The sequence below is a fragment of the Equus caballus genome, chromosome 25, assembly GCF_041296265.1.
Source record: "Equus caballus isolate H_3958 breed thoroughbred chromosome 25, TB-T2T, whole genome shotgun sequence".
Classification (NCBI taxonomy): Eukaryota; Metazoa; Chordata; class Mammalia; order Perissodactyla; family Equidae; genus Equus; species Equus caballus.
The window spans coordinates 34,787,485-34,814,968 of record NC_091708.1 but is presented as its reverse complement, the minus strand read 5'-3'; the positions used below and the strand labels follow the sequence as shown (position 1 = coordinate 34,814,968).

Genomic DNA, 27,484 nt, shown 5'->3' with positions numbered 1-27,484 from the left:
AGATCCTGGGTTTGGTTTTTAGAAACCTTGGTCATGTGAAAGGAAAAATAAAAGTTTTTTTCCTTTGTACAGAAATCATAAGAGCTTTTATATTTCTATTCACGTATTAGTGTTGGAATTTGAAATACTGAGCTTGTCATATTCTTTCTCAAAGTTCTCTACTATACTCTGAAGCAGCCAGTCCACCCCAATCTCCTTCTCCTCTTTATTCCCATGATAACATCCTGTTGTTAAGGTTATTTGGTCTCCTAAGTGATTATAACTGTTTTGCCAATGGATTCAATGGGTTAACAGTGTCCCATTTCCCAATAGCAACGAATTCATTACCACTTTCAGATCTAAGTAGACTGGATAACCAATTCCAAATCCTCATATTTAAATTTCCATTTCTTTGGAATCATTTTTTTGGTACTAAAAATTGCATCAGCCAGTTAGAAAATCAGATGCTTCTCTGTGATCTTGAAATAATGAGTTTAATATAAAATTTGAGGTTTACAGAATTGTTGAAAGAATGAGAGGAACAAAGTTCAGAGAAGCTTCTGTCAGAGGTAAGAGAGCTTGATACTGAAGATCTTTGCCAGAAGCACCAAAGAAGATGGTTCTACAAGGCTTGACTAGAAGATGCTGAAACTATTGAGAATCCCTGAGAAGTTTCCAGAAAGTGTCTTAGTCTGCAGTGTCATAGCAGGTGCTTTCAGGAGTGTTGCTGAAAGCCTGGATAGAAGAAAAAGGCTGAGTAAGGGAGAATTTGCTCTTTCTGCCTGAATGTTTTCAAGCTGGGACATTGGTCTTCTCCAATCTTTGGACTTGACTGGAACTATACATCATTGTCTTTCCTAGGTCTCCAGCTTGCCAAATGAAGATCTTGGATTTTCTCAGCCTCCATAATCATGTGAACCAATTCCTTAGTTTACGTCTATATATCTACATATATATATCTCTATGTATTTATATATCTACGTATATATACATGTATGTGTATATGTATATATGCAGATATATATATCCTTTTAGTTTTTTTTAAGATTTTATTTTTTCCTTTTTTCTCTCCAAAGCCCCCCAGTACATAGTTGTATACTCTTCATTGTGGGTCCTTCTAGTTGTGGCACATGGGACCCTGCCTCAGCGTGGTTTGATGAGCAGTGCCATGTCGGCGCCCAGGATTCGAACCAACGAAACACTGGGTCACCTGCAGCGGAGCACACGAACTTAACCACTCGCCCATGGGGCCAGCCCCACTTTTAATTTTGTTTTTGTGGAGAAACCAGACTAATCCAGAGTCTAAGGAGAGTGAAGACATCATCTGTACACAGGGACAGCCAGGTGTAGGCTCTCAGAGCCTCAACAGGAGAGGAGGGTGTCTAAGATGAGGAAAGTCTGCCATGAGATGTTGCAGTCCATGTAGGGTGAGAAAGAGGGCTTCCGTGGAAGGGGGAAACACAGAGTGGGGAGTCAAAATGCAAACAGAATGAGACAGGTGTCACTGTGAAGAGGCAACTCAGTACGGGGAACCAGAGATCAAATATGATAAGAAAAGTGTCCCTACTAAGGGAAAAATTTAAAAATTCCAGGCTGAGCTAACATCTGTGCTAACCTTCCTCTATTTTGGAGGTGGGTCACCACTACAGCATGGCTGAAGAGTGGTATAGATCCATGCCCTGGATCCGAACCCACAAACCTGGGCCAGTGAATCAGAGTGCACAGAACTCAAACACCATGCCATGGGGCCAGCCCCTTTCATCATATTCTTAATGCCTCTGTTGAAAATTAGTTGGTGGTATGTACTTGGTTTTATTTTTAGACTCTCTATCCTGTCCCATTGGTCTTTATGCCACTACCATACCGTTTTGATTACTATAGCTTCATAAGATATTTAGGAATCATGAGTGAGAAACTCCTTCTTTGCTTTTTATTATCAAGATTGTTTTTGCTGTTGGGAGTCTTTTGTAGTTACATGTGAATTTTAGGATTTTTAAATCTATTTCTGTAAAAAATGCCATTGGAGTTTTAGGATTTTGATAGGGATTGTGTTGAATCTGTAAATCACTTTGCGTAGTATGGACATTTTAACAATATTTAGTCTTCCAGTACATGAAAAGCTGATGTTTTACTATTTATTTGGATCTTCTTTAATTTCTTTTATCAAATGTTTTTGTTTTCAATTTGTAAGTTTTTCACCTCTTGGCTAAGTTTATTCTCAGGTAATTTATTCTTTTTGATGCTACTGATGGAATTTTTTTCTTGATCTCCTTTTCAGATTGTTCTTGCTAGTGTATAGAGTAACAAGTGATTCCTTAACCCACTCCAATCTGGCTCCTTTTTCATTCCTCTATTGCAACTTCATTATTAATGTCGCCAACAGCCTTCATGTCACCAAAGCCAATGTACAATCTTGCAAGTTTGTTTTGTTTTGTTTAAACTCTCATCATATTTTGATGCTGATTAATGGCTGTTGCTCCTTGAATCTTCTTTTATTCTTGGCTTATATGACTACTCCTTTTCAAACCTCTTTGTTATTACCTTCTCTGTCAGACTCTTCAATTCCAGAAATACTTAGTGCTCTTCCTTAGGCCTTCCTCAGCCTTCGTGTTTCACATTTCTCTTTGTTTATGTCACTCACAAAATATGTTCAAGGAACTAATTTTTTCTTAGTTCAGTATTCAATAAAATCTCCAATGTTTATGTATGTGTAATGAGCTTATGGTGGAAGGACCCATACATTTCTCTTTAAAATTTTCTGATCAAAGGAATTGCCTATAGTATTATTTCACTATTGTATACAACCAATTCTCAGTTATCTTTATGGTGGGAGGAGGAGCTGTCAAGGAGTTTCCTGGTCTACTCCCAAGAGCCGTAGAGAGGATTTCACCCAACTGGGAAAGCGGTTCAGAAGGTATGCTTTGACCTTTCCTCTGATTATATCTACTTTCAGAAGGGACTTATCTTATTCTTATCAATGCTAATTAGCAATTTCCCAAGTTAAATTTTGGGCTCCCTTGCTTGCATAGCAATACTTTTATTATAGTCCCCAGATACTACCTGCCAACATAAGCTCACTCCTTCTGAATTTGGACAGGCTATCTTGTGGGAATTACCTTACATTCAGACAGTGGCAACATTTAGCTCTGACTGAGAAAGTTAGAACCAACCTGCAGGACAGATTGGAAACTCTTTCATCCCAACGTGGTATCTTATGGTCACTTAGTATCTAGACTTCCCTTTAGTTTGAACTTTTAGAATATCTTTGGTCTCTTATGTAAAAGATCTTGATTTCTTAGTGAGCATGTGTTGTTTGGAAAAAGGGGTCAGGGACTGATGTCAGAGTGAGGTCTGACCTAAAACAATATGATATGTTCCCTGGGACTAAGGACTTAATTAAATTTATAAATTACTGGAAATTGTGATTAATGAATTTATTTATTTAGTATATGCCAGCATTCTTCACATTCTTAAGTGGTATATTGTACTTGGTGGATCATGAGAAAACTATTGCACATCAATATAGGAAGTGAAAATGTCCTGATCTTCTGAGGTCCTGGTCTCCAAAGCTGAGTGATTAGTGATGGAGAGTGGTGAAAGCCAGGTATGCTTGTACAAATATGGAGTCTGTTGTAAATGGAGTTTGTTTCTTGGATTTCTGGCTTGTTTCCTGATAACTGGAAGAGGACACAATGACAGCAATAGCAGGGATCTTGATGTTGGGCCCTAATGTTCATGTGTTCCATTAGGCCATTGGACATGTCTCCTCATATCTTTAAGGCCAAAAGATTTGTATTCAGCTTCAGATCCCACCATTAGCAAGCTTTTGGTTTATAAAAGCTGGTGGTTATAAAAATGTGATGAAATATTTGAAACAAAAGGATTCTAGAGAGAATATATACTTTACTATCGTTATTGACAATAGCATAATCAGAGAAGGATCAATTAAGCCACAAATTCACACTTACATATTTGTGTATTATCAGAGTTGTGTAGTAGTCATTAATGCAGTTCACCAAATACTTCTGGCTCCCCATTGTAAAGATACCGTTGGCTCTCTTGTGTTTGGTGGTCACAAGATGAGTTGTGGACAATGAGTTGTGGTCAGAAGCGGCATGAGTCACTGCTGGATCAGAGTATTTAATTGCCAGTGCAAAATGTTCAAGAGTCTTTCTCTGCTTCTGACAAAATGATCATTAATATTAATAATGCTGACTATTCCATCAGCTTTGGCCCTTGAATATTTAAAGAGAACGGCATCCTTATACTTTTCTTTGGTGGACACGCAGTGTGAATAAAGAATAAACCTTTGGTTTTAAGGTGTAAAGATTTTGAAAATGTTTGTTCCACAGCATAACCTAGCTTATCCTGATTGATACACATTGCTTTTTCCAGGATATAAAGGGAATTTCCATGAGGATTGTTGTTATGTAGGAAAGGAAGAATTAAGAGGAAGGTGAAATAGAGTCTAGTATTGAGAATACACATTGTGATGGCACATTGGTGCTTGTGGGGATGTAAACCTGATGGGTAAATTCTTCTATCTTTCCACCCTTATTCTCCCTACTCTCAAATTGAACAAGACTCATAGGGATTTTCTTTGTCCTTCAAACACATTCCATTGTTTTTGCCTCTACCTGTTTGAGTGGTTTCCATGATTTGAGATGCTCTGCCAGTTTCCTTGTCCTTTTAACTTTCTGTACAAATTCAAACTATCCTTAAGGTCTATCTTTCATCATAACGCCAAGAAGTCTTTCCCAATTTTCTACAAAATTGGGTAATGTCTTATTGTAAAAACTCATAGGACGTTATAATTCCTTGAGTACCAGCCAATATCAAACTTATAGAAGAGTTATTTGGAAATACTTTATTCCTCTATATGGGTGGCAGATACTATTTTCTTGAAATTTAGATTCCTTGCAGAACTGGCCTGGAAGTGAACATTTATTTGGTCAAGGCCTTTGATAGAAACCAAGTATTTTTACTGTTACTGCTCTTGCACACTACCTCTCATGACCTGTTTGAGTGCCATGTGAAAAACGGGCAGGAAGGATGGTAATTGGATCATCTTTCAGGTCATCTCCCAATTATGAAATTCTATGTCGTTATTCCTTCCATGAATGAATTCCAAATCTTAATTTTCTAATACCCATCTTCATATCTTTGTTCCTCAGGCTGTAGATGAAAGGGTTCAACATGGGTGTCACTACTGTGTACGTAAGTGTCGCAACCCTGTCCTTCACCATTGAATACATGGACAGGGGTCTAAAATAGACATATATGATACTCCCATAGAACAAGACCACTATGGTGAGGTGGGAGCCACAGGTGGAGAAGGCCTTCCATTTCCCAGCTGCAGAGGGGATTGTGAGCACAGTAATGATTATTCTCAGGTAGGAGAAAAGGATGCACAGGAAGGGGGTCACAATAACAGCCAGGGTCTCAGTCATGACCACCATCTGGTTGGATGAAGTGTCAGAGCAGGATAGTTTTAGCACAGGCTGGGTATCGCAAAAAAAGTGCTTAATGACATGGGAGGCGCAGAAAGACAGGCGGGACATGAGTAGTACACGAAGCATGGAATGCAGGTGGGAGACGGTGCAAGAACCCAGCAGCATGAGGAGGCAACGCCGTGGGTTCATAATCGCATCATAATGGAAGGGGTTGCAGATGGCTACTAGCCGGTCTATGGCCATAGAAGCCAGTAGGTAGCTGTCAGTGTTCCCACAAGCCATGAAGAAGTACATTTGGACCAGGCAGCCCATATAGGAGATAGACTTTGTGTCTGATAGGAAATTCACCAGCATCTTGGGCACAATGACTGTTGTGAAGCAGATATCCATGAAGGACAGGTTGCTGAGAAAAAAGTACATAGGGGTATGGAGCCTGGAGTCAGAGTGGATGGTTAGGATGATGAGTACATTCCCCACCAGGGTGACCAGGTAGATGATGAGGAAGATGGCAAAGAGGGGCTTCTGTAGGTGAGGGTTGGAAGAGATGCCCAGGAGGGTAAAGCCTGAGGTGCTGCTGCTGTAGTTCTTGATCTCCATGTTTCTGACTTTCTAAGCAGGGTTTGGAGAAACAGTGTTAGAGATATGAAATGCAATTTTATTAAGAAAATTTCTTCACTAATTTCCAGCTTATGAAGAAGTCCACTGCTATTTGTTAGATTGAATAATATTTACTTAAGATAAAACAGTCATGGGTCCCTTAAAGATGAGAAAACGTTGTGAGACATGCGTTGTTAGGTGATTTTGTTATTGTGTGAACATCATAGACTGTACTTGCACAAACCTAGATAATACAGCCTACTACACACCTAGGCTATCTGGCACTAGTCTTATGGGAACAACTTTGTATAGGTGGTCTGTCATTAAGCAAAATATCGTTATGTAGTGTGTGACTGTTGAGAGAAACAGAGAGTAATTTCTGCCAAGGGAAAAATTAAAAAATTCCAGGCTGCTTCGTGAATGAGAAACTGAAATTTTCCTACATATTCTTAGGAAGTTCTATAGGGCCTGATTTGTGTGAGTTCTTCTCAATTCTTTTTGTAGATTCTTCTTTGGTTGTTTCTTAAGTAAATTCTTAGCCTCTTTTATTTCTTCTTTCAGGAGAAGGGGCTGCTGGGTCCCCCCTTGAATCAGGATGCTTTCATACAAGTGGTCCCAATGAACGAGGTTCTCTCCTACACAGAGGTGCAGAGGTGGTTGTGGTGGTAGTGGGGGTATAACAAAAGGGAGCAACAGATTTAATCAATGCTCTTTGGTACCCACAGAATTCATGTGAGACTTCCTTAAGTCCTCAGAGCAAAACATGCTTGATGTTTATTTGAGCATTTCTGTTTGGCTAACATGATCTGAAACTTAAATTCTAAGTATTAGTTTAAGAGATATCACTCCAAATAGGAAGATTACCAAGAATAGTCTATGTTACTGAGATTAATTCTTTAAATATATTAGTTTTTTTTAATTAAAAGACTATGAAGACCTCATTCTAAACATGCATAGATTGCAGGAATATTGGAAAATGTTATATGTCAATTATGTCTCAATAAACCTGGAAAAAACTCAATTTCTCTCAAATTAATAAAATTCAAAGCACCTGTAATGACACCCCAATGGAATTTTTAACAGGACTTGAGAAGCTCCTTCTAAAATTCATCTAGAGAGTCAATGTCTAAGGAAAGACAGGACAATTTTGAAAAAATTAGAATAGTGACAGTAAACTTTTCTAACCCACAATCACAGCACATAATAATGTCAATAAGATGATGGTACACACAGAGAAAAACAAATCCAAGGGCCAGCATAAAGTACTTTCATCTAAAAATTTTCATCTATATGGAGCTTAATACTTAGCTATTGAGAAAGGATGAACTATAAATAGATGATATTTATGGCAATTGGCTGAAAATTTGAAAAAAGTGAGCCTAGATTTCTGTTCAACTCACAGAGAGAAATAAAACCCATTTGAATTAACAATCTAACAGAAAAAATCCAAACCACAAAATAAGTATCAGCTAAAATAAAAGAGTGCATTTTTATGGTCAGAAGATGGAGATGTCATTTCAAGAAAGACATAAAATGTAAAGGCAAGAATAACAAAACACTGCATTCAAAAATGTGAAAATGATACCAGAAGAGACCATAAGTAAAGCTAAAATATAAACTACTGACTCAAAGAAAATATCTGCAACACATTTACCAAACATAACTTACTAGAAGATGTTCAATGTCCTTCGTAATCAGAAGATATAAATTAGACTGAAATACAGTTTTCACCTCTTAGATTGTCAATAATAATTTTTTGACAATACCCCAAAGGTAAAAGACCTTACATTTACTTGTAGTGAGGTGGTAATCAGTGTAGGAGTTTTGGTAGTCTATATCAGAATTGAAAATCTACATCTCTTTATCCAATAATTCCACTTATAGATATCTATCCTTTAAAGATAGTCATATATGTGTATAACAAAGATATGTACACACATTTTTATTAGAGCATTGCTTATAATACTAAACAAAGGAACACAAACAAAATAATCAGCAATCATAACCATTCACAGAAGAAACAATCTAAATATCCACAAAGGTGAATTATTAAAACAATTTATAGTGCATTACCTTGACTTAGTATCATGGGGTCTCTAAAGAAATGAGATGGCTAATATTAGCCAACATTTTTTAGGACTCAGTATATGTCACACACTGAGCAAAGTGCTTTGAGTGTCTTTTATCATTTTATTTTCTCAAAATCTTAAGAGAGAACACTATTAGTGTCTCTATTTTGCAGATAAAAAATTGAATTTATCAAAGTTAAGTAACTAAGCAGTTCCCATAGTTAGTAAGTGGCGGAGCTGGGATTTGAATTCAGGCATTTGATGGCAGAGCAGAAGCTATTCATTGCTAAGCTATGTTATCACTCTGACACTACTCTCTGTGTAAGTTGTTAAGTCACAAAAGCAAGTTGCAGAACAATGCATATAAACTAATCTTATTGTTTAATAGAATATATCCTTTATTTATGTGTTTGTTTTTTATGTGTGTGTGTCATTGCCTTCTGAATTGAGATTGAAGGGATGGTATGAGGAGTACCTTCCATATTTAACTTTATGTTATATTGTTTGCTTTTCAAACTAAGGGACATCTGTTTCTTTGTGTTAATTTTATAATTAAAAAAGTGAAAATCCCCTATGATTCTACTTCTCAGAGAACTAGAGTACGTATTGTAAAGTTTTTTAATCTGCATAAATCTATATACATATTATATTCAGGAATGAGGTCATGTATCCATAATGGTTTTTCTCCCCTGTGGAGAGTGTTGCAATGGATATTTTGTACAGTAGTCTCCCCTTATCTGCAGTTTCACTGTCTGCTATCGACCACAATCTAAATATATTAAATGGAAAATTCCAGTAAAAAACAATTCATAAATTTTAAATCATGTGTCATTTTGAGTAGCACGATGAAATCTTCTGCTGTCCTGCTTGGTTATCAAATTGAATGCCATGGTATTGCAGTATTCATGCTCAAGTAACCATTGGCATCATCTGCACCTGACATCCAACCATCGACATTGTGGTGGCTCGATGATCCTCCTTCTTATGTATTGCTGGAAAGTTAGTAGTAGCCTAAGACTATGTCACAATGCCTACGTCATTCACCTCACTTCATCTCACCATGTAGACATTGTATCATCTCATATCATCACCAGAAAGAGAAGAGTGAAGACAGTACAATAAGATATTTTGTGAGAGAGATAGACCACATTCACATAACTTGCATCACAGTAGATTATTATAATTATTGTATTTTACAAATAGTTATTGTTGTTAATTTCTTATTGTGACTAATTTATAAATTAAAGTTCATCATAGGTGTGTATCTACAGGAAAAATATGATATGCATAGGGTTTGGTACTGTCTGAGGTTTCAGACATCCACTGGGGGTCTTGGTACATATCCTTCGTGGATAAGGGAGGACTAGTGTGTATATAGATTTTGCACTCATGAGAGAGTTCCTATGGTCAGAATACATTCTGATATATGGGATACTGAGTTGGAGTTTATGAAAATTGAAGATTTTAATGGATACTCTCAATCTGAGTCAACTACCCTTCATCTCACTACTCTGCAGGGTATTCATCTGACTCTCTGGACTCTCCCCATTTCCTTCACTGTATCTTTCAACCTCTTTCCTGGGACTTTGTGTTCCCTGGTGGAGAAAGGCTATGTGATCCTCTTTGGTCTTGAACCTGGAATTCCCAGATCTATGTGATATTTACCAGGGGCAGTGCTTAACCTTCTTCCCATTTTGCAGAATCTGAAAACATTGTAAGTTTCCTTGTGCCTTGGGCAAGTCATTTCACCTCAGCACACCCATGAATAAAATTGGGGTGGGGTGGTTCTGCTTTCTTCCTCACCTACTCTTGCATTTGGAGACTCAAATAACAGTCAACAAATGCGTATACCTGTGGTTCCATTACCACATGAAATTGTAAGCATTAAATTTTTCAGTTTTTAAAATATAAATTATATCCCAATAAGCTATAAAAAATGAAAAGAAGAATTACAAAACCTGGACTGTTTGCAGACTTAATCTACATAGATGATGATCAGAGGATTCTGCCCATTTGGCTGTCCCTGAATAATTTTTGAAGCCATACCTGAAAAGAATGAATGATTTTGACTGCAGTTGGTTTAGCACTCTCATAGTGAAAGTCAATTCTGCTTACATGCAATGCCTGTTTGTTGCCCCCGGAGCACAGTTGGAGGAGGTATACGCCTGTCGTCTGATGCCAGATAATTATGTATCTTGTGTATCCTGAGATTTTAATGTGAAAATGCAATGTTAGTAGATGAGAGAACTAGAATTCAAAAATGAAGTGCCTGTGTCTCCTTCCAAAATGTTTAGCCTCTCTTTTCCATAGCTGATATTTTTGCTTGACCCACACAAGTTGGAGGTAGAATGATGTTTTATCAAGGCTTTTTGATGATTTGGAAGAAGCATGGTGTTTGACTCACAGTCAATTTAAGAGTAAAAATGGTACCACATATGTTTTCTTTTAAAAGCACATTTATAATAACTTGATTGGATTATGTGACTTCTTAATTTTATTATGAATTACATACATTGTTTCAACTCTTTCCTATTATTTAAATAAGATAATGTATGCACACACATTTTTACGCGATATAGCACAATGTAATAGAAAGTTATCATGATTAGTAATGAAACATTTTGTGTTACTGGCAAAAAAATGGACAGTTGATGAAACAGATCGGTAAAGCTTTCTAGAGTTGGCTAATATTATTTCTCATACAATAAACTAGAGGAATGACATGATAATTTTGAGGCCTGTCATCAGTTAATACTTGGGAAGGATCATCAGAAACTGGGAGCCTTTCCAAGCCTTTTAGATAACACTATATCACCTTAAAAGGTATTTACTCCTTTCATTGATAGACAGAAAATATAGAGTATTCCTATACTTCTCCACTTTCTCCATTGGAACTTTCCACTTTGTGGGCATTTATCATCTCATGTTGGTTTTCTTTCTGTTACTTGCTCACAACTTATGCAAGGCTCTTCTCATTGTAACTAGCCCACATGAACCAAGGAAGCAAAACTTGGAGTACAGAATGTACTGCCTAAACAGAAGGTAAAAATGCTGGGTGGATAATATACAGGCATATGAAAGCTATCCATCATCCATGCCACTGCACCCCTGAATGAGCAAGGGCATCAGAGAGATGACTAAACTGGAAAAACATTCAGCTAACATTTATTGGACAGATTCTGTGCTTAGCACTATTCTCATTTAATGGTCACAACAGCACCACAGTGTTAGTAGGATTATTATCCCCCTTTGTAGATGAAAAGAATGAAGTTCAGAGAGTCATTCAGGTGGTTAAGTGGTGGATTTAAGACTCAAACCTAGATATGTCTGATTGTTTGTATTAACTATTTTACCATAACTCTTCCCAGAATACACATGTGGTCAAGAGCTGAGCTGGCCTGTCCTCTGCAGAGAGAAATACTCTTACTGTGTCTTAAGCCTCCTTGCTGACCCACTCATTATTCTCTACCCTTTGATCCCACACATTTGGATCCTTTAAATTTCCTTCAAACCTACTCCCCTTTCTGCCTCTCATTTCAAAAGCTATATACTCTCCTTTCTTCCTTTCCTTCAGAAGGAATGGCTGTAACATAATTTGGACCCCAGCTCTGTTAGATTCTGAGAAAACAGCAGCTCTCTATTTTTGCAGCATCAGTAACTGATCTTAGAATCTGTCCTGGGTCCAGATTTTTGTAATCCTAACTTCTCCATGTCTACCTTCTTCCTGCTTCCAGCAGTAAGACTTATAGACATATAGCCCTCTCAAACAGGTATTTTCTCCTCAGGGATTCTGGAGTGCCTTTTCAGGCGAGGTTCTTCTCTTTTCAGCTTTCTGAAATCTCTCCTTTTGACTAGTTTTGACTCCTATACCAGCTTATAGCTTTACCCAGCCCTTCCCAGCTGTTAAATTCTAGAATCCAAGGCAAGTGGACATTTAAAACATGCCCATTGAAATTCCTTTTGTGAATAATTGTCTTTCCTCTCTCTCAGCATATCTTTAGTCTACATCTGATCAACCAAAAGTGCTTAAAGTGGGACTTGGCTGAAAATCAATCTCTCATGTTCCTCTGTTGAGCTAGCAATGCCTCACTGAGATGTCTCCTATTGGAGACACCCACTTCATTGCAGCCCCTTCCTATGTTTGTTCTCAATCCTAGTGCTATAATGGTTAACTATTACATAGTGCTGACACGTGCCAGACACTGCTCTAAGAACTTTACATACATTAAGTCACTTAATCTTTACAGCACCCCATTTTCAGATAATGAAAATGAGGTACTTGGAATTGAAGTGACTTGCCTAAGGCCACAATGCTCACTGGTGGTGTAGTCCAGCTTCAGAATGTGTGCAGTTAACACCTGCATTATCCTAACTTTCTTGTATACTTGTTTTCTGGCTATTGAGATGGAAGAGAGAAGAAGATAAGATCAGGAAATGGGAGGAAGATCACATGAAGATGTTGACTCTACAATCACTCTTTCCAAAGACTCCTCAATCTGCCTACCTGTGGGCTTGACAGAGGAGATTCAGAGTCCTGATCAGGCTTGGGGTCCTGCCACAGAGTTATGATCAGCTCTAAATCTTGGAGGAGGAGGCTGCTTGAATTGCAGCTCTAGCTTTGGAATATGATGGTCCTCTCCCTACCTACAGTGGGAGTTGATGATAGAAAAGGAGACCCAAGGGCCTGTCCTTCCCAGAAGCCATTGCCCTGCGGGGATTGGCCCTGTGATCTTGCTAGGAGAGGAGAATATTATTGACGCACTCTATTTTCTGTGTCCAGGAGCCTCAGGGGAACCCTTTCTCCAGAGGTGTAGCCTCTTATGCCTGAGAAGGGAATTAGTGCCATGCAGCAGCTGTGTTAAAGGGTGTTCATGCACATGCATGTGAACTATGTACATGTGTGCGTTCATCCACATGTGTATTCTCTTCACATGCATGTGTTCCTTTGCATGTCTGTCTGTAGTCTTATGTTTGCCTGCCTAGAAGGACAGGTGATGGCCTCTGACCTCTTGAGTTTCCATATCTACATGTATGACTGTATCTAGTTGCAGGTGTAGAGTTATGGGGAAGGGGTTACTGTACAGGCTGTGGAGCCAGACTGAATAGATTCATATGCCGGCTCTGCCTCTTACAAGCTGAGTGAGTGTCTGTTATTATTAACACCTCTGACTCCCATGTTTTTTTCTTTGCCTTTGTTAAACATTTTGTTGCTTCAGTTTTGTAAGCCAGATTACTTGTTTATGAATCTCAGTTTTAAAAATTACTAAATGAGTGAATTTGGGCAAGATACCTAGTTTCACTAACCTACATTGTCCTCGTCTATAAATAGCATGGCAATCAGAATTTTAGATAGAATTTTCTTCTTTTTTTCCATTTAAATAGACTTTATTTTTAATAGCAGATATAGGTTGTCAACGAAATTGATCAAAGGGTATAGAGAGTTCCTACATATGCTCATTGACACGTGACATATGCATATACCAGGGATTCCATCACCACATAAAATCATATGCATTAATCATGCACAGTTTTTGGCATATCAATTATACCTCATTAAAGCTGAAAAAAGGGAAGAAGCATTGCAGAGTTTGGAATGTTTGCAGACTTAATCTACCTAGATAATGATCAGAGGACTCTGCCCATTTGGCTGTTGTGAGTAATTTTCAAAGGTAGACCTGAAAAGAATGGATGATTTTGACTGCAGTTCTTTGAGCAGTCTCATAGGTGAAAGTCAATTCCAGTTACATACAACACCTGTTCGTTGCCCCCACAACACAGTTGGATGAGGTATACACCAGTCACCTGATGCCAGATAATTGCATATCTTACTTATCTTGCAATTTTGATGTGAAAATGAAATGTTAGGAAAGGAGAGAACTAGAATTCAGAAAAGAAGTGCCTGTGCCTCCTCACTAAATGTTTAGCCTCTCTTTCTCATGGCTGTTGGTTTCGCACGACCCACACAAGGGAGAGGTAGAATGATGCCTTGTCAAGGTTTTTTTTGATGATTTAGAAGAAGCATGGAGTTTGATTCCCAGTCAATTTAAGAACAAAAATAAGGAGCTGGCCCCATGTTAGAGTGGTTGAGTTTGCATGCTCTATTTCCTTGGCCCAGGGTCTCCCCGGTTCCAATCCTGGGCACAGACCTAGCATCACTCATCAGGCCACGCTGAGGCGGCATCCCACATAACAGATCCAGAAGGACCTACAACCAGAATATAAAACTATGTACTGGGGAGCTTTGGGGAGAAGAAGAGGAAGAAGAAAAAAAGAGGATTGGCAACAGATGTTAACTCAAGTGCCAACCTTAAGAAAAAAATAGTAAAAATAGTACTGCTTTTCTTTTCTTTCAAAAGCACATTTATAATAACTTGGTTGGATTATATGCCTTCTTAAGTTTATTATTAATTACGTACATTGTTTTACCACCTTCTCCTCAAAGCCACCCAGTACATAGTTGTGTATTCTAGTTGTATGTCCTTCTGATCCTGCTATGTGGGATGCTGCCTCAACATGGCTTGATGAGCACTGCTAGGTCTGCACCCAGGATCCAACCTGGTGAAACCCTGGGCCACCCAAGTGGAGCGCATGAACTTAACCACTCAACCACGGATCTGGCCCACTACCTGTTTGTCTTGCTACTGGAAGTGAGAAGAGGGTAGGCAGGGAGAAGCTAGGATTCCAGAAATCTGGACTCAGGAGAGATTTGAAGATCAATTACTGATGCTGCAAAAGCAGAGAACTGCTGTTTTCTAGCATCTGACAGAGCCGAGGTCCAATAACCTCAGCTGTGAAGTACCTTACAAACTTTCCTTCTGAAAGCAAGGATGAAAAGAGAGCATTTGGCTTTCTAGAATGGAAGGCATAAATGGAAGTAAGATGGAGGGAAATCGAAGGGATCTCAATGTATGGGAACAAAGGATGGAGAAGGAGGAGTGGGTCAGTAAGGAGACTTAAGGCAATTAGCAGTAAGAGGACTTCTGTTTGCAGAAGACTCACCAGTGTAGTTCTCACTCATATGTGTATGGTTCCGGGAAGATGTGTGGTAGAGTACTTTAAAACACACAATTTGAAATCAGACATACCTGGATTTGAGTCTTAGATACACCACTTACCAGCTGAATGTCTCTCTGAATTTCAGTCCCTTTATCTATAAAGGGAGGAGATAACATTACTAACATCATAGTGCTACTGTCAAGATTAAATGAGTCAAGCGCTAAGCAAAGACCTTGCCCAGTAAATGTTAACTGAATGTTTTTCCAGTTTAGTCACTCCCAACTGTCCTTGCTCATTCAGGCAAGCAGATGCATGGATGATGGAAAGCTTTCTACCAGTCTATTACCCACCTAGAAATTTTACATCCTGTTAGGAAGTGCATACTCCACGGTTTGCTCCCTGGTTTCAAGTGGGCTGCTGGCTAGGAGAAGGGCCTTGCATGAGTGGTTAGGAAGCAATGAAGGGAAAACCAACCCTAGATGATAAACGTCCTCAAAGTGGCAAATTCTAGAATAGGGTGTAGAGAAGTATAGCAATAGTCTGTATTTCCTATATATGAAGAAAGTGGTTAATACCTTTTAAGGTGGGATGATGTGATTGCAAAGGCTTGGATAGGATTCCAGTTGCTGATGATCCTTCCCAATCACTAACTAATGACAAGCCCATCATTAACATGCCATTTCTCTAGCTTATTGCATCAGCAGTAATATTAACCACCTCTAGAAAGCTTTACCAAATTCTCATTCATCAATTTTTTAGCCAGCAATGCAAAATGATTTATTACTAACTATAGTAACTTTCTTTTACATAATAGTACGCCAAGTAAAAAATGTGTTTGCATACATTATTTTATTTAATTTCTTAAGCCAGAGTACTTGTTTTTGCATTCCAGTTTCACCAAGTACTAAATGAGTGAATTTGTGCAAGACATTTAGCTTCGCTTGCTCACAATTTTCTTATCTTTAAGAGGACTTGCAATCACAGTTACAGGTAGACATTTTTTTCTATTTTTTTCTGTTTAAATAGACTTCAGTTTTTAGAGCAGTTGTAGGTTCACATAAAAAAGATCAAAAGTTACAGAGAATTCCAATATACCCCCTACTCCCATACACACATAGCCTCCCTTATTATCAACATCCTCCACCAGAGTGGTATATTTTGTATGATTGATGAACTTACATTGACACATCATTACCAAAACTCCATAGTTTACATTAGGGTTCACTCTTGGTCTTGTGCCTTCTATGGGTTGTGACAAATGTATAATGACTTCATTGTAGTATCACAGAAAATAGTTTCACTGCCTCCAAAATCCACTGTACTCTGCCTATTCATTCCTCCCTTGCCTTTAATCCCTGGCAACCACTGATCTTTTTACTATCTCCACAGTTTGCCTTTTCTAGAATGTCTTATAGTTGGAATCATATAGCATGTAGCCTTTTCAGATTGTCTTTTTTCATTTAGTAGTATGCATTTCCTTCATGTGTTTTCATGGTTTGATAGTCCACTTGTTTTTAGTGCTGTATAATATTCCATTGTCTGGATATACCACAGTTTATCAATTCATTTATTGAAAGATATCTTTTTTGGGAAGTATCCAAACATGATTTTATTGTTACACAGAGAATTCAAAAAGCTTATTCTGCTGCCTAACACATTCTTTGGTGTTACGTATGCTGCTTCAGTTTACAGGAACTGCCTCTATCTTGAAATCAAATCTTACAGTGGCTTTAAGAGGGATCCACCTATCTTCTCCATCAGACTCTTTAATGTCAGAAACAGCACTCTTCCCCAGTCCTCCTCAGCTGTGATGTTTCACATCCTTCCTTGTTTATGTCACTCACTGTGATAAATAGGCCAAATTGTTCAAGGACCTAAGATTTTTAGTCCACTATTGAGTAAAATCTTCAACATTTAGGTATATGTAGTGATGTTGCAGTGGAAAGACATTTTCCTTCACAATTTTTCATAAAAGACATGCCAATAGTATCATTCCACTATTGTATTCAACCAGCCTCCTTAGTATATATATATATATATATGGTGGAAGGAGGAGCTGTCAAAACATATGAGAAGATGTTCAACCTCACTGGTAATCAGAAAAGATAAGTTGGACTGAAATATAATTTTCACTCATGAGATTGTCAATAAAATTTTTTTACAATATCCAAAAGGAAAAAGATCTTCACATACACTGGTAGTGAGAGGATAGTCACTGCAGGCCTTTTGGTAGTCTCTAACAAAATTGAAAATCTACCTCTTTTATCCAATAATTCCACTCATAGAAATTTATCCTTCAAAAATTTTCTTATACGCAAAACACAAAGATATGTACACAGATTTTATTATAGCAATCATACACTTGGGGGCCTACCAGGGAGTTGTGAAGAGCTCTGAATCTCTGAGGAACGAGGCTGCTTGAAGTGCATATCTAGTTTCAGAAATGTGCTGGTTCTTCAATCTACATACAGTGGGAGCAGATGATAGAAAAGGAGCTAAGGATGCCCCAAAGGCCTGTGTTCCCTTCAATTTAGAGCCCTGAGAGAATTATGTCTGTGGCCTTCCCAGGAGAGGAGAACATTATTGATGCCCTCATAGCTCTGTGTTCAGGAGCCTCAGAGGAACCTGGGTTCCATACGTGTAGCCTCTGATACCTTGGAAGACAATTAGCAACATGAAGCAGCTGTGGCAAATGTAAAGGTTCACGCATGTGTGTGTGAACTATGTGCATATGTGTATTCCTGAACTAAATGAAAGTTATGGTTAGTCATAAAACATTTTGCAATACTGGCAAAAAAATTGAAAGTTGAGTGAAAGAGTTTGGTAAAGATTTCTAGAGGTGGTTTGTATTATTGCTCACCTGGTAAGCTAGAGAAACAACGTATTAAAGATGGGGCTTGTCATCGGTTAGTTGTTGGGAAGGACATTCAGTGACTGGGAGCTGTTCCAAGCTCCCACCTATCCATCTTAAAATATATTTACTCCCTTCCTTCATAGACAGGAAATAGAGACTATTTCTATACTTCTCCACTTTATTCATCGGAATTTTCCACTTTGTGCTCATTTATCATCTCAGGTTGCTTTTTCCTTCCTTGCTTCCTCACCACTTCTGCAAGGCCCTTCTCTTAACCAGTAGTGCACATGAACCCAGGAAGTAAAGCATGGAGCATAGAATGGACTATCTAAATGGGACATAAGATGTTAGGTGGTTAATACATTGGTGGACATGTGTCTATCATCCAAGAACTCCCATTCCCCTGAATTAGCCAGGACAGTTGAGAAGTAAATAAACTGGAAAAACATTCAGCTAACCCTTATTGGACAAGTTCTGTGCTTAGCACTTATATCACTTAAGGCCCATGATAGCATTATAATGTTAGACTATTATTATCCCCCTTTATAGATAAAGAGAATGAAGTTCAAAGAGTCATACTGCTGGTAATTGGCATAGCTAGAACTCATTCCCAGGCATGTCTGATTTTGAATTTCTATTTTAAAGTACTCTACCATACCTCTTCCTGGAATCACACACATGTGGTGAAGAACTAAACTCGCATGTCTTCTGCAAACAAAAGTCCTCTTACTGTCCAGCGCCTTAAGCATCCTTACCAATCCATTCCTTCTACCCCATCCTTTATTCCCACACATTAGGATCCTTTCAATTTCCTTCCATCCTACTCCCATTTCTACCTCTCATTCCACATAGCCGTATGGTCTCTTTTCATCCTTGCCTTCAGAAGGAGAGGTTGTAAGGTACTTTGGATCTCAATTCTGTCAGATGCTGAGAAAACAGAAGCTCTCTGCATTTGCAGCCCCAATAACTGACTTTAGAATCTCTCCTGGGTCTAGATTTTGGAATCCTGGCTTCTCCCAGTCTACCCTCTTCCCATTTCCAGCAGTAAGACAAATAGGTATGCAGCCCTCTGGAACAGATTATGTCCTCCTTAGGTATTCTGCAGGGCTTCTTCAGGCTGAGTCCTTCTCTTTCAGCTCTCTGAAATCTCTCCTTTCTGTCTAGTTTTCTTCTTCTTCTGTTTTACTGTAGTAACATGGTTTACTATAGTTTACTTGTATATCAGATTAGATCTGTACTTAAGCCTTCTTCCATGTTAAATTCTAGATTCCAGGGCAAGTGGACATTTAAAATATGCCCATTGGAATTCTTTTTCTGAATAATTGTCTTCCCTCTGTCTCAACATACCCTTAGTCTCCATCTGATTGACCAGAGACGCTTAAAGTGGGACATTACTGAAAACCAATCTCTTGTGTTCCTCTGCTGAGCTGACAATGCCTCACCCAGATATCTCTTATTGAAGAAACTCACTTCATTGTAGCCCCTTCCTATGTATGTTCTTGATCTTGGTACTCTAATTGCTAGCAATAGTGCTCACGTGTGTCAGACATCGCTCCAAGAACTTTACATACATTAGGTTACTTAGTCCTATTGTCCCCCATTTTACAGATAATGAAAGTGAAGTACAGGGAATTGGAGTGACTTGCCTAAGGCCACACAATTCAATGGTGATGAGTCCAGCTTCAGAGTGTGTGATGTTAACTCCAGAATTGTCCTAACTTTCTTGTTCACTTGTTTCCTGGCTTTTGAGATGGAGGAGAGAAGAAGATAACATCAAGGAAAGGAGGAAGATCGCACGAAGTTGTTGACCCCTCAGTCTCTATTCCCAATGACACCTCAGTCTGCCTATGTGCGGGCGTGATAGAGGAGATTCAGGGTCCTGATCAGGCATGCGGACGTGCCAGGGGGTGATTAGCAGGTATGAATCTCCATGGAAAGAGGCCACTTGAAGTGTAGATCTAGTTTTAGAAGTGTGCTGGTTCTTCTCTCTACCTACTGTGGGAGATGATGGTAAAAAGGGAGACCCAGGGGCCTGTCTTCCCCACAAGCCAGAGCCCTGGAGGGATATGCCCTGTGTTCATCCAAGGAGAGGAGAATATTACTTATGTCCTCTGAGCTCTATGTCCAGGAGACTGTGGAGAACCGGAGCTGCAGAGATGTAGCCTCTTATACGAAGGAAGGGAATTAGGACCATGCAGCAGCTAGAGTGGATGTGTGTTCTTGAACATGCATGTGAAATACGTAATGTGTGTGTTCATGCACATGTGTGTTCTCTGTGTATGTATGTGTTCTTGTGCATGTCTGTGCATAGGATTATGTGTGCCTACCTAGAAGGGAAGGTGATGGCCTTTGACATCTCTTATGTTTTGTGTCTGCATGTGTGACTGTATCTAGGTTTAGGTGTAGAGTTATAGGGAAGAGATTAAGGTGCAGCCTCTGGAGCTAGACTGAGCTCTGCCTCTTACAAGCTGTGTGAGTGTTTGCAATACTTAACTTCTCTGAGTTTCATGTTTTTTTGGCCATTCTTAAACATTTTATTGTTTCAGTTTCTCAAGCCAGGCTATTTTTCAATCCCAGTTCTTCCAATTACTAGTGGGTGAATTTGGGCAACATATTTAGCTTCATTAACCCACATTGTTCTCATGTATAAATGGCATGGCAATCACAACTTTTATATATATATTTTCTTTATTTCTCTTCAAATAGGCTTTATTTTTAGAGCAGCTATAGGTTCATAGAAAAATTGATCAGAAAGTACAGACAGCTCCTATAGAGCTCTTACCGCTGTACACAGATAGCCTCCCCCATTATCAACATCCCCCACCAGAGGGGTACATTGGTTCTGATTGATGAACCTACATTGACACATCATCTACAGTCCACAGTTTACATGGGGGTTCACTCTTGGTGTTGTACATTCTACGAGTTTTGACAAATTTATAATGATACCATTGTAGTATCATAGAGAATAGTTTCACTTCCCTAAAAATCCTTTGTGTTCTGCCTATTCATTTTTCCCTCCCTCCTAATCCCCAGCAACTACTGATCTTTTTACTTTCTCTATAGTTTTTCCTTTCCCAGAATGTCTTAAAGTTGGGATCGTAAAACATAGAGCCTTTTCAGATGGATTTTTTCATGCAGTAATATGCATGTAAGTTTTCTCTATGTGTTTTCCAGACTTGACAGCTCATTTCTTTTCAGCACTGAACAATATTTCGTTGTCTGGATGTAGTATGGTTTATTTATCCATCACCTACTGAAGACCATCTTGGTTGCGTTCAAGTTTTGACAATTATGAATAAAGCTGCTTTAAACATCAGTGTGTAGCTTTTTTGAAAACATGAATTTTGACCTATGTATATAGCTCAAATTGATATTTGGTAAAGACCAAAGAACATGATTTTTGCATCACACAGTAAGAGTAGGTTTAGTTTTGTAAGAAACTGTCAAACTGTACCATTTTGCACTCCTACCAGCAATAAATGAGAGTTCCTATTGCTCCACATCCTTGTTAGCATTTGGTGGTGTCAGTGTTTTGGATTTTGGCCAATCTAATGGGTGTGTAGTGGTATCAAATTTTGCTTTTAATTTGCATTTCCTTAACGACATGATTTGGAGTATCTTTTCACAAGCTTGTTTTCCACTTGTATATCTTCTTTGAAGAACTGTGTGTTCAAGTCTTTTGCTCATTTTTAAGTTATCTTAGTTTTCTTATTGTTGAATTTCAAGAGTTTTTAACTATATCTTAGATAGCAATCCTTTATCAGACAAGTCATCTGCAAATATTTCCTCTCGGTCTGTGGCTCGTAATCTCATTCTCTTCATAGTGTCTTTCTCAGAACAGAAGATTTTAATTTTAATGAAGTCCAGATTATCCATCATTTCTTTCATGGATCATGCCTTTGGTGTGGTATCTAAAAAGTTATCTCCATACCCAAGATCACCTAGATTTTCTCCTATGTTATCTTCTAGGAGTTTTATAGTTTTGTGTTTTACATGTCTGTGATCTATCTTGAGCTAATTTTTGATAAGGATGTAATGCCTGTGTCTAGCTTCAATTTTTTGCATGTGCATGTCCATTTGTTCCAGTAGCATTTTTTGAAAAGACTATCTTTACTCCATTGCATTGTCTTTGCTCTTTTTCAATGATCCATTTCTGGATAAGCCTAAATTTTAACTTATGTAACAAGAGATTAAAAGTAAGAGTTAGATTGAAAGTAAGAGTCAGGGAAGTGGTAAGTCACGATCTGAATCTGGCTATGGGACCAAGGTATAGAAGTTAGGAGGTGAGCTCTGGAAACACAGCATCTCACTTTGTATTCCAGCTCTACCACTCACTAAATGTGTGATCTTCAGTGAGTTCCTTAACTTCTTGGCAGATAGGAATGGTCTTGAGGTTGGTGTGACAACTGATGAAGGCACAGAAGGCGTGGGATTTTGAGCGATAGAGAAGCAAGGAAAAGGAGCAAGTTGATGTTAGGTTAAGAACATGGGATTTGGAGTTGATGTGAGTTAAAAATCTCTCCCCTACTGCTTACCAGTTGTATGCCATTGGGAAAATTACTAGATAGCTCTGTGTCTCAGTTTCCCCATTTATAAATTAAGGATAATAGTAATCCTGCCTATTATCCTATTAGTTAAGATTTTGATTTTGCAGTAGTTAGATTACCTGGCACCAAGTCTAGCTTCATGAGCATGCTACCTGTGCTCAGAATGTTGCTGTGCTTGGTATAATGTTATGCTGTCACTGTCTTAAAATTTTTAATACTTTTTGAACAAGGGGCCTCAAATTTTCATTTTGCCTTGGACCCTGAAAATTATGTATCAAATCCTGACTGGCACATAGTTATCACTCAATAAATATTAATGATAATGATGATGATGGTGTGAATGTCCCCATGGCATTCAATATCTACCTTCTTGCCCATTTGTATTCCTTACTCCACCCTATTGAGCTCTGCAGGTTAGTTGATTGGGCGCTGATGCATCTTGAGAAATATGTGTGTTCCTATGGTGACAGGCACTGTAGGGTACCAGAATAATAGGAGCTGTTTCCTGAGCTCTAGGCAAGCACATCCATCAGTACTCCCTCCAGAATATCCCATGGACACCTCAAACTGACACATTCCAAATGGAGTGTACTTTTCAAACTTGCTCCTTTCTAGTTTGGAAATCCCCCCTCTATTTTGTAAGGCCTAGTTTAGATGTCACCTCTTCTGTAAAACTTTTCTGGTCTCCTTAGATAAAATTAAGCAAAGCATTGCCCTCCACAATGTTTTGCCTACCTGACATCATAGCCTCTCACACTGTATTGTGATTGTCTCTTTTCCCACCTAGTGGCTGAAGGCTCCCCACTAGCCTGTGGGCCCTTTTGAGGGAAAGGGCAGTGTCCTGCTAATATGTGTATGTCCAGTGCCTAACAGCATGTGTAACACATAGTAGGTGCTTAGTAAATGTTAAATTGAATGGGACTGGGTGGGGTGGGGCTGGGTTTGTTTGGAGGCTGACAAAAGAAGGGAGCAGAGTTGTTAGAGAATTAGATTTTTGTGCATTTAGTGGGATCTATTAAGATTTCCACAGAAACTTCCTCTTTCTGGCACAAAAAGACCATTTTCTAAAGGGTAGAGTGGAGAGCTTGGATATCTGAATTTGTCGGTTACAGACAGTCCTATAGATAGGCTTAGTGGACTTCTGACAGATGATGGACAGATGGGGGCAGGGTATGCTGCTTTTTCTAAACTAAGCCTATTTATGCTGTCTTTCTAACTTCCCGCAAATTGTTTTCAAGGAATCTTCTCTGAGCAACAGCTTTATATTTATAGCTAGCTACTGGATATACCCATTACAACTTCCATACCCAACTTATTTCCTTTCCCATGATGATAAGGCCATCCACCTGGTCATGGAAGCCAGGAACTGGGAAATAGCCTTTAACTCCTCCCTCTTATTGACACCCTTCCTCTCCCTGTTTATTTAATCACTAAGTGTGCTCAAAACTTTCTCCTCACAATTGCTCAAATCTGTGTCCCCTCTCTGTATCCACTGTCACTACCCTAGATCAGGACTTTTCACCTCTTACTTCCTATATTACCTCACAACCCCTAATAGGGCTATATGCCTCTGGTATCTTTTGCCTTATGTCAGTCAGTTTTAGCAAGAAAGAGATGGAATACTCCAAATGAGAAGAAGTTGATAAATGGATTATTTTCAAAGGTGGAGGTAGAATTTAAGGAAATTGTCAAGGGACAATGTAGTACCTTGGGCTAGCGACAGCAAGGAGCCATTGTACACCCAGGCCTGAAGGGACAAAGACTAGGAGTCATTCTCAGAACCTGAAAAAGTTGGCTGTATGGAGAGGGTTGCCAGACAGGAGCTGTGGCCTTTAGTATCTAGACAGGTAACTAAAAAGACAATCAGAAAGTAAGTTGGTGGAATAAATACCCTTATCTTATTCTTCTCCCTTTCTTTGGATCTCCTACCACTACCTTGCACTGGCTAGAGGGAAAGGGACCTCCTTTTTTAATAGACTTTATTTTTTTGAGCAGTTTTAGGTTTACAATAAAATTGAGAGGAAGGTACAGAAATTTCCCATATACCCCCTGCCCTCACACATGCATAGCCTTCCCTATTACCAACATCACTCTCCAGAATGGTACTTTTTTTTTTTACCAAGGATGAGCTTACATTGACACATAATAAGTCCCAAAAAGTCCCAAAGTCCACAATTTACCTTAGAGTTCATTCTTGGTGTTGTACATTCTATGGATTTGGACAAATGTATAATGATATGTAACCATCATTATAAAATCATATAGAGTATTTTCACTGTCCTAAAAATCCTGTGTTCTGCCTATTCATCCTCTACGCCGCTACCCATGGCAATCATTGATCTTTTTGTCTCCAGTTTTGCCTTTTCCATAATGTTACATAGTTGGAATCATACAGTATGCATCCTTCTCAGACTGGCTTATTTCTTTTAATAGTATGCATTTAAGGTTCCTCCATGTCTTTTCGTGGCTTGACAGCTCATTTCATTTTTTCTGAATATCATTCCATTGTCTGGATGTACCACAGTGTATTTATAAATTTACTTACTGAAGGACATCTTGGTACTCCCACCTTTTGACAATTATGAACAAAGCTGCTATAAACATCCATATGTAGATTTTTCTGTGGACATAAGTTTTCAACTCCTTTAGCTTAATTCCAATGAGCATGAGTACTGGATCATATGGGAAGCATATGTTTAGTTTTGTAAAAAAAAACAAACACACTGCAGGTTGGCACAAAAACATACACAGCCTTTTGAGACAACTGATAGTATCTATCAAATTCCACTTTTATGTATATAAAGGCATAACATATATTTGATCAATGTATATGTTCAAGGTGTTCATAGTTGTATTGTTTGTCATAGAGACAAGAGAAAATGAAAACTAACTGCTCGGGAACAAAGAAATAGTTTTATGATGGTGACAAATAAAAATGGCAAGCAATAGGATATATTGGAGTATATGAGGAAAACATTTGGTATAAACCTAATTCGGCCTGACTTTGTTTTTTCCAAAAGGGCCTGACTGTGGCTATTGAGCACACATTGTATATCCGCTTAGACGTTTCCTATGGCAAGAACAAAGCCCTTGAGATAAAGGTGCAACTTCCCCCCACACTGGCATTTCCTTAGAGATAAGCATCTTTCCTTAGGCTAGGAACTGATTGCTGCGCTCACCTGTGACCACCCAACTCGAGACAATAGACTGCTACCCTGCTGTGTTCACTGAGACAGAAGACCCACCTGCTATTTTCATTAATCGCTGTGCCGACAGAGCAGTCTCGCAACTATTGTAAAAGGGACATTTCAATCCTATGTGAAACATCCTCTCTGGGGGTATATAACCACTCTGTGCACCCCACTTCTTCGGTGCCCTTTCTTCCTTTGGGAAGAAAAGCCCTGGGCCATGGTCCTCAGATTTCAGCTCAGAATAAACTCTCCCAAATTTTCATTTATAGATTGGTTATGGATTATTTTCGTCAACAGTAGCTTCATATTATAAAATATTATTGAAATACATGGAATAGTTAAAAACAATAGTGTAGATTTCAGATAGTAATGACTTAGAACCATCTCCAAGACATCTTGTTAGAAGAAAATTCAAGTCCAAAGATAATATATTTATATAGAGTGATTTCAATGCTGTTAATCTTTATATTTGCATATGTAAATATATATTTCTATATCCAACAGGTTTGTGGGTGGGACCCAGGAGGGGCTTTCAGTTTTTATTTTATAACTTCTGTTTGAATTTCACAGCTAGACTGTATTCATGTGTTATCTGTGTATTTAGGAAATAAAAATGGAAAATAGATGGAAGACTGGGAAAATAGAATTAAAATATTTTTAATTTAGTGGCTTCTTTGTGTCCTCTCTCAGCATCAAATATTGACATACGAAATTTTTTTTAATAAACTCATGATATATTAAAAAATACCTAGGAGACAGAGGGGAAAGGTCATTAATTTGCTGAACTCTAAAACCACAACAGTGCCTCTTAACCAATTTCACAAGACAACTGGGGTCCTCTAAAGAGAACAGTGGTTCTCAACCTTGGCTGTTCACTGGAATCACTTGGGAGCTTTAAAACTGCTGATACCAGGGTCGCATCTCAGAGATTCTGATTTAATTGGTCTGGAGTGTGGTGCTGGGCACCATGATGTTTTTAAAATCTCCCCAGGTGATGCTAAATGTGCAAAGGAGGCTGAGAACCACTGCTTTAGATAAATTAGAGAAGATCACAAAGGACTTTAATTAGGAGACCAAAAAGAATGGGGGAATGGATTCATATTTCTCAAGGATAATGTTATTCCAAGAATATAAGGGGAAAAGGCCCTGGCTTGAACTGGATTAAAAATCCTCTCCCTCTAAAACTGGTTCCTCAGTAGTTCCCTCCAATGCTGCCCTTAGAGGATTGGGCTCAGATGGGAGGAGGTAAATCCCCTGAGTTATGGCATCCCCTTTGTCCTCTCTACAATTAAAGCAGAATGTGGCCCCTTGAGAGAAGCCCAGGGGAAAACCAGAAGACCTCACTCATGACATCGTGTCAGAAAAGTTTCTGAGCCGCTGTCTTGCAGAAGCTCCCTCAGAGGTCCAATCTCAGCTTTCTTAATGAGGCTCTGGGGAGAGCTTGCTGTAGAACCTCCAGGCTCCTTGTCTTTGCTGCCAATTAACCACTCAGGGAAGCTCTCTATGGCCTAATTAAATAATATTTGGCTTCTCCTTGGTGAATGGTTGATTGGGAATTAAGCCTGGAACCTCTTAGCACATCAAGTCAGTCTCAATGTAACCATGGCCACAACTCATCTTAACACAGTCGGTTGTCAGAGAAACAGACTGCCCAGGCACACCCATCCTCTGTCTAGTCAGAGAAGCATGCTCTCCCTTGAGAGCAAAAGGGAGATTGGCTCATCTGGTTCAGAACTCTTCTGGAATAGAAACCAAAAAGAGAGTCTGGGGAAGGTCAGGGCTGTCCTTGCTAATA

The 27,484-nt window shown here is 38.8% G+C and overlaps 1 protein-coding gene across 1 annotated transcript; it reads right to left on the bottom strand.

Annotated features, from left to right (window-relative positions):
• Window positions 1-5,084: 5,084 nt before the first annotated feature.
• OR1L6E (olfactory receptor family 1 subfamily L member 6E) lies at window positions 5,085-6,029 on the bottom strand. Its single transcript, NM_001391479.1, is given in 1 exon segment — window positions 5,085-6,029. A coding segment is annotated over 1 exon segment (945 nt).
• Between the last annotated feature and the right edge of the window lie 21,455 nt (window positions 6,030-27,484).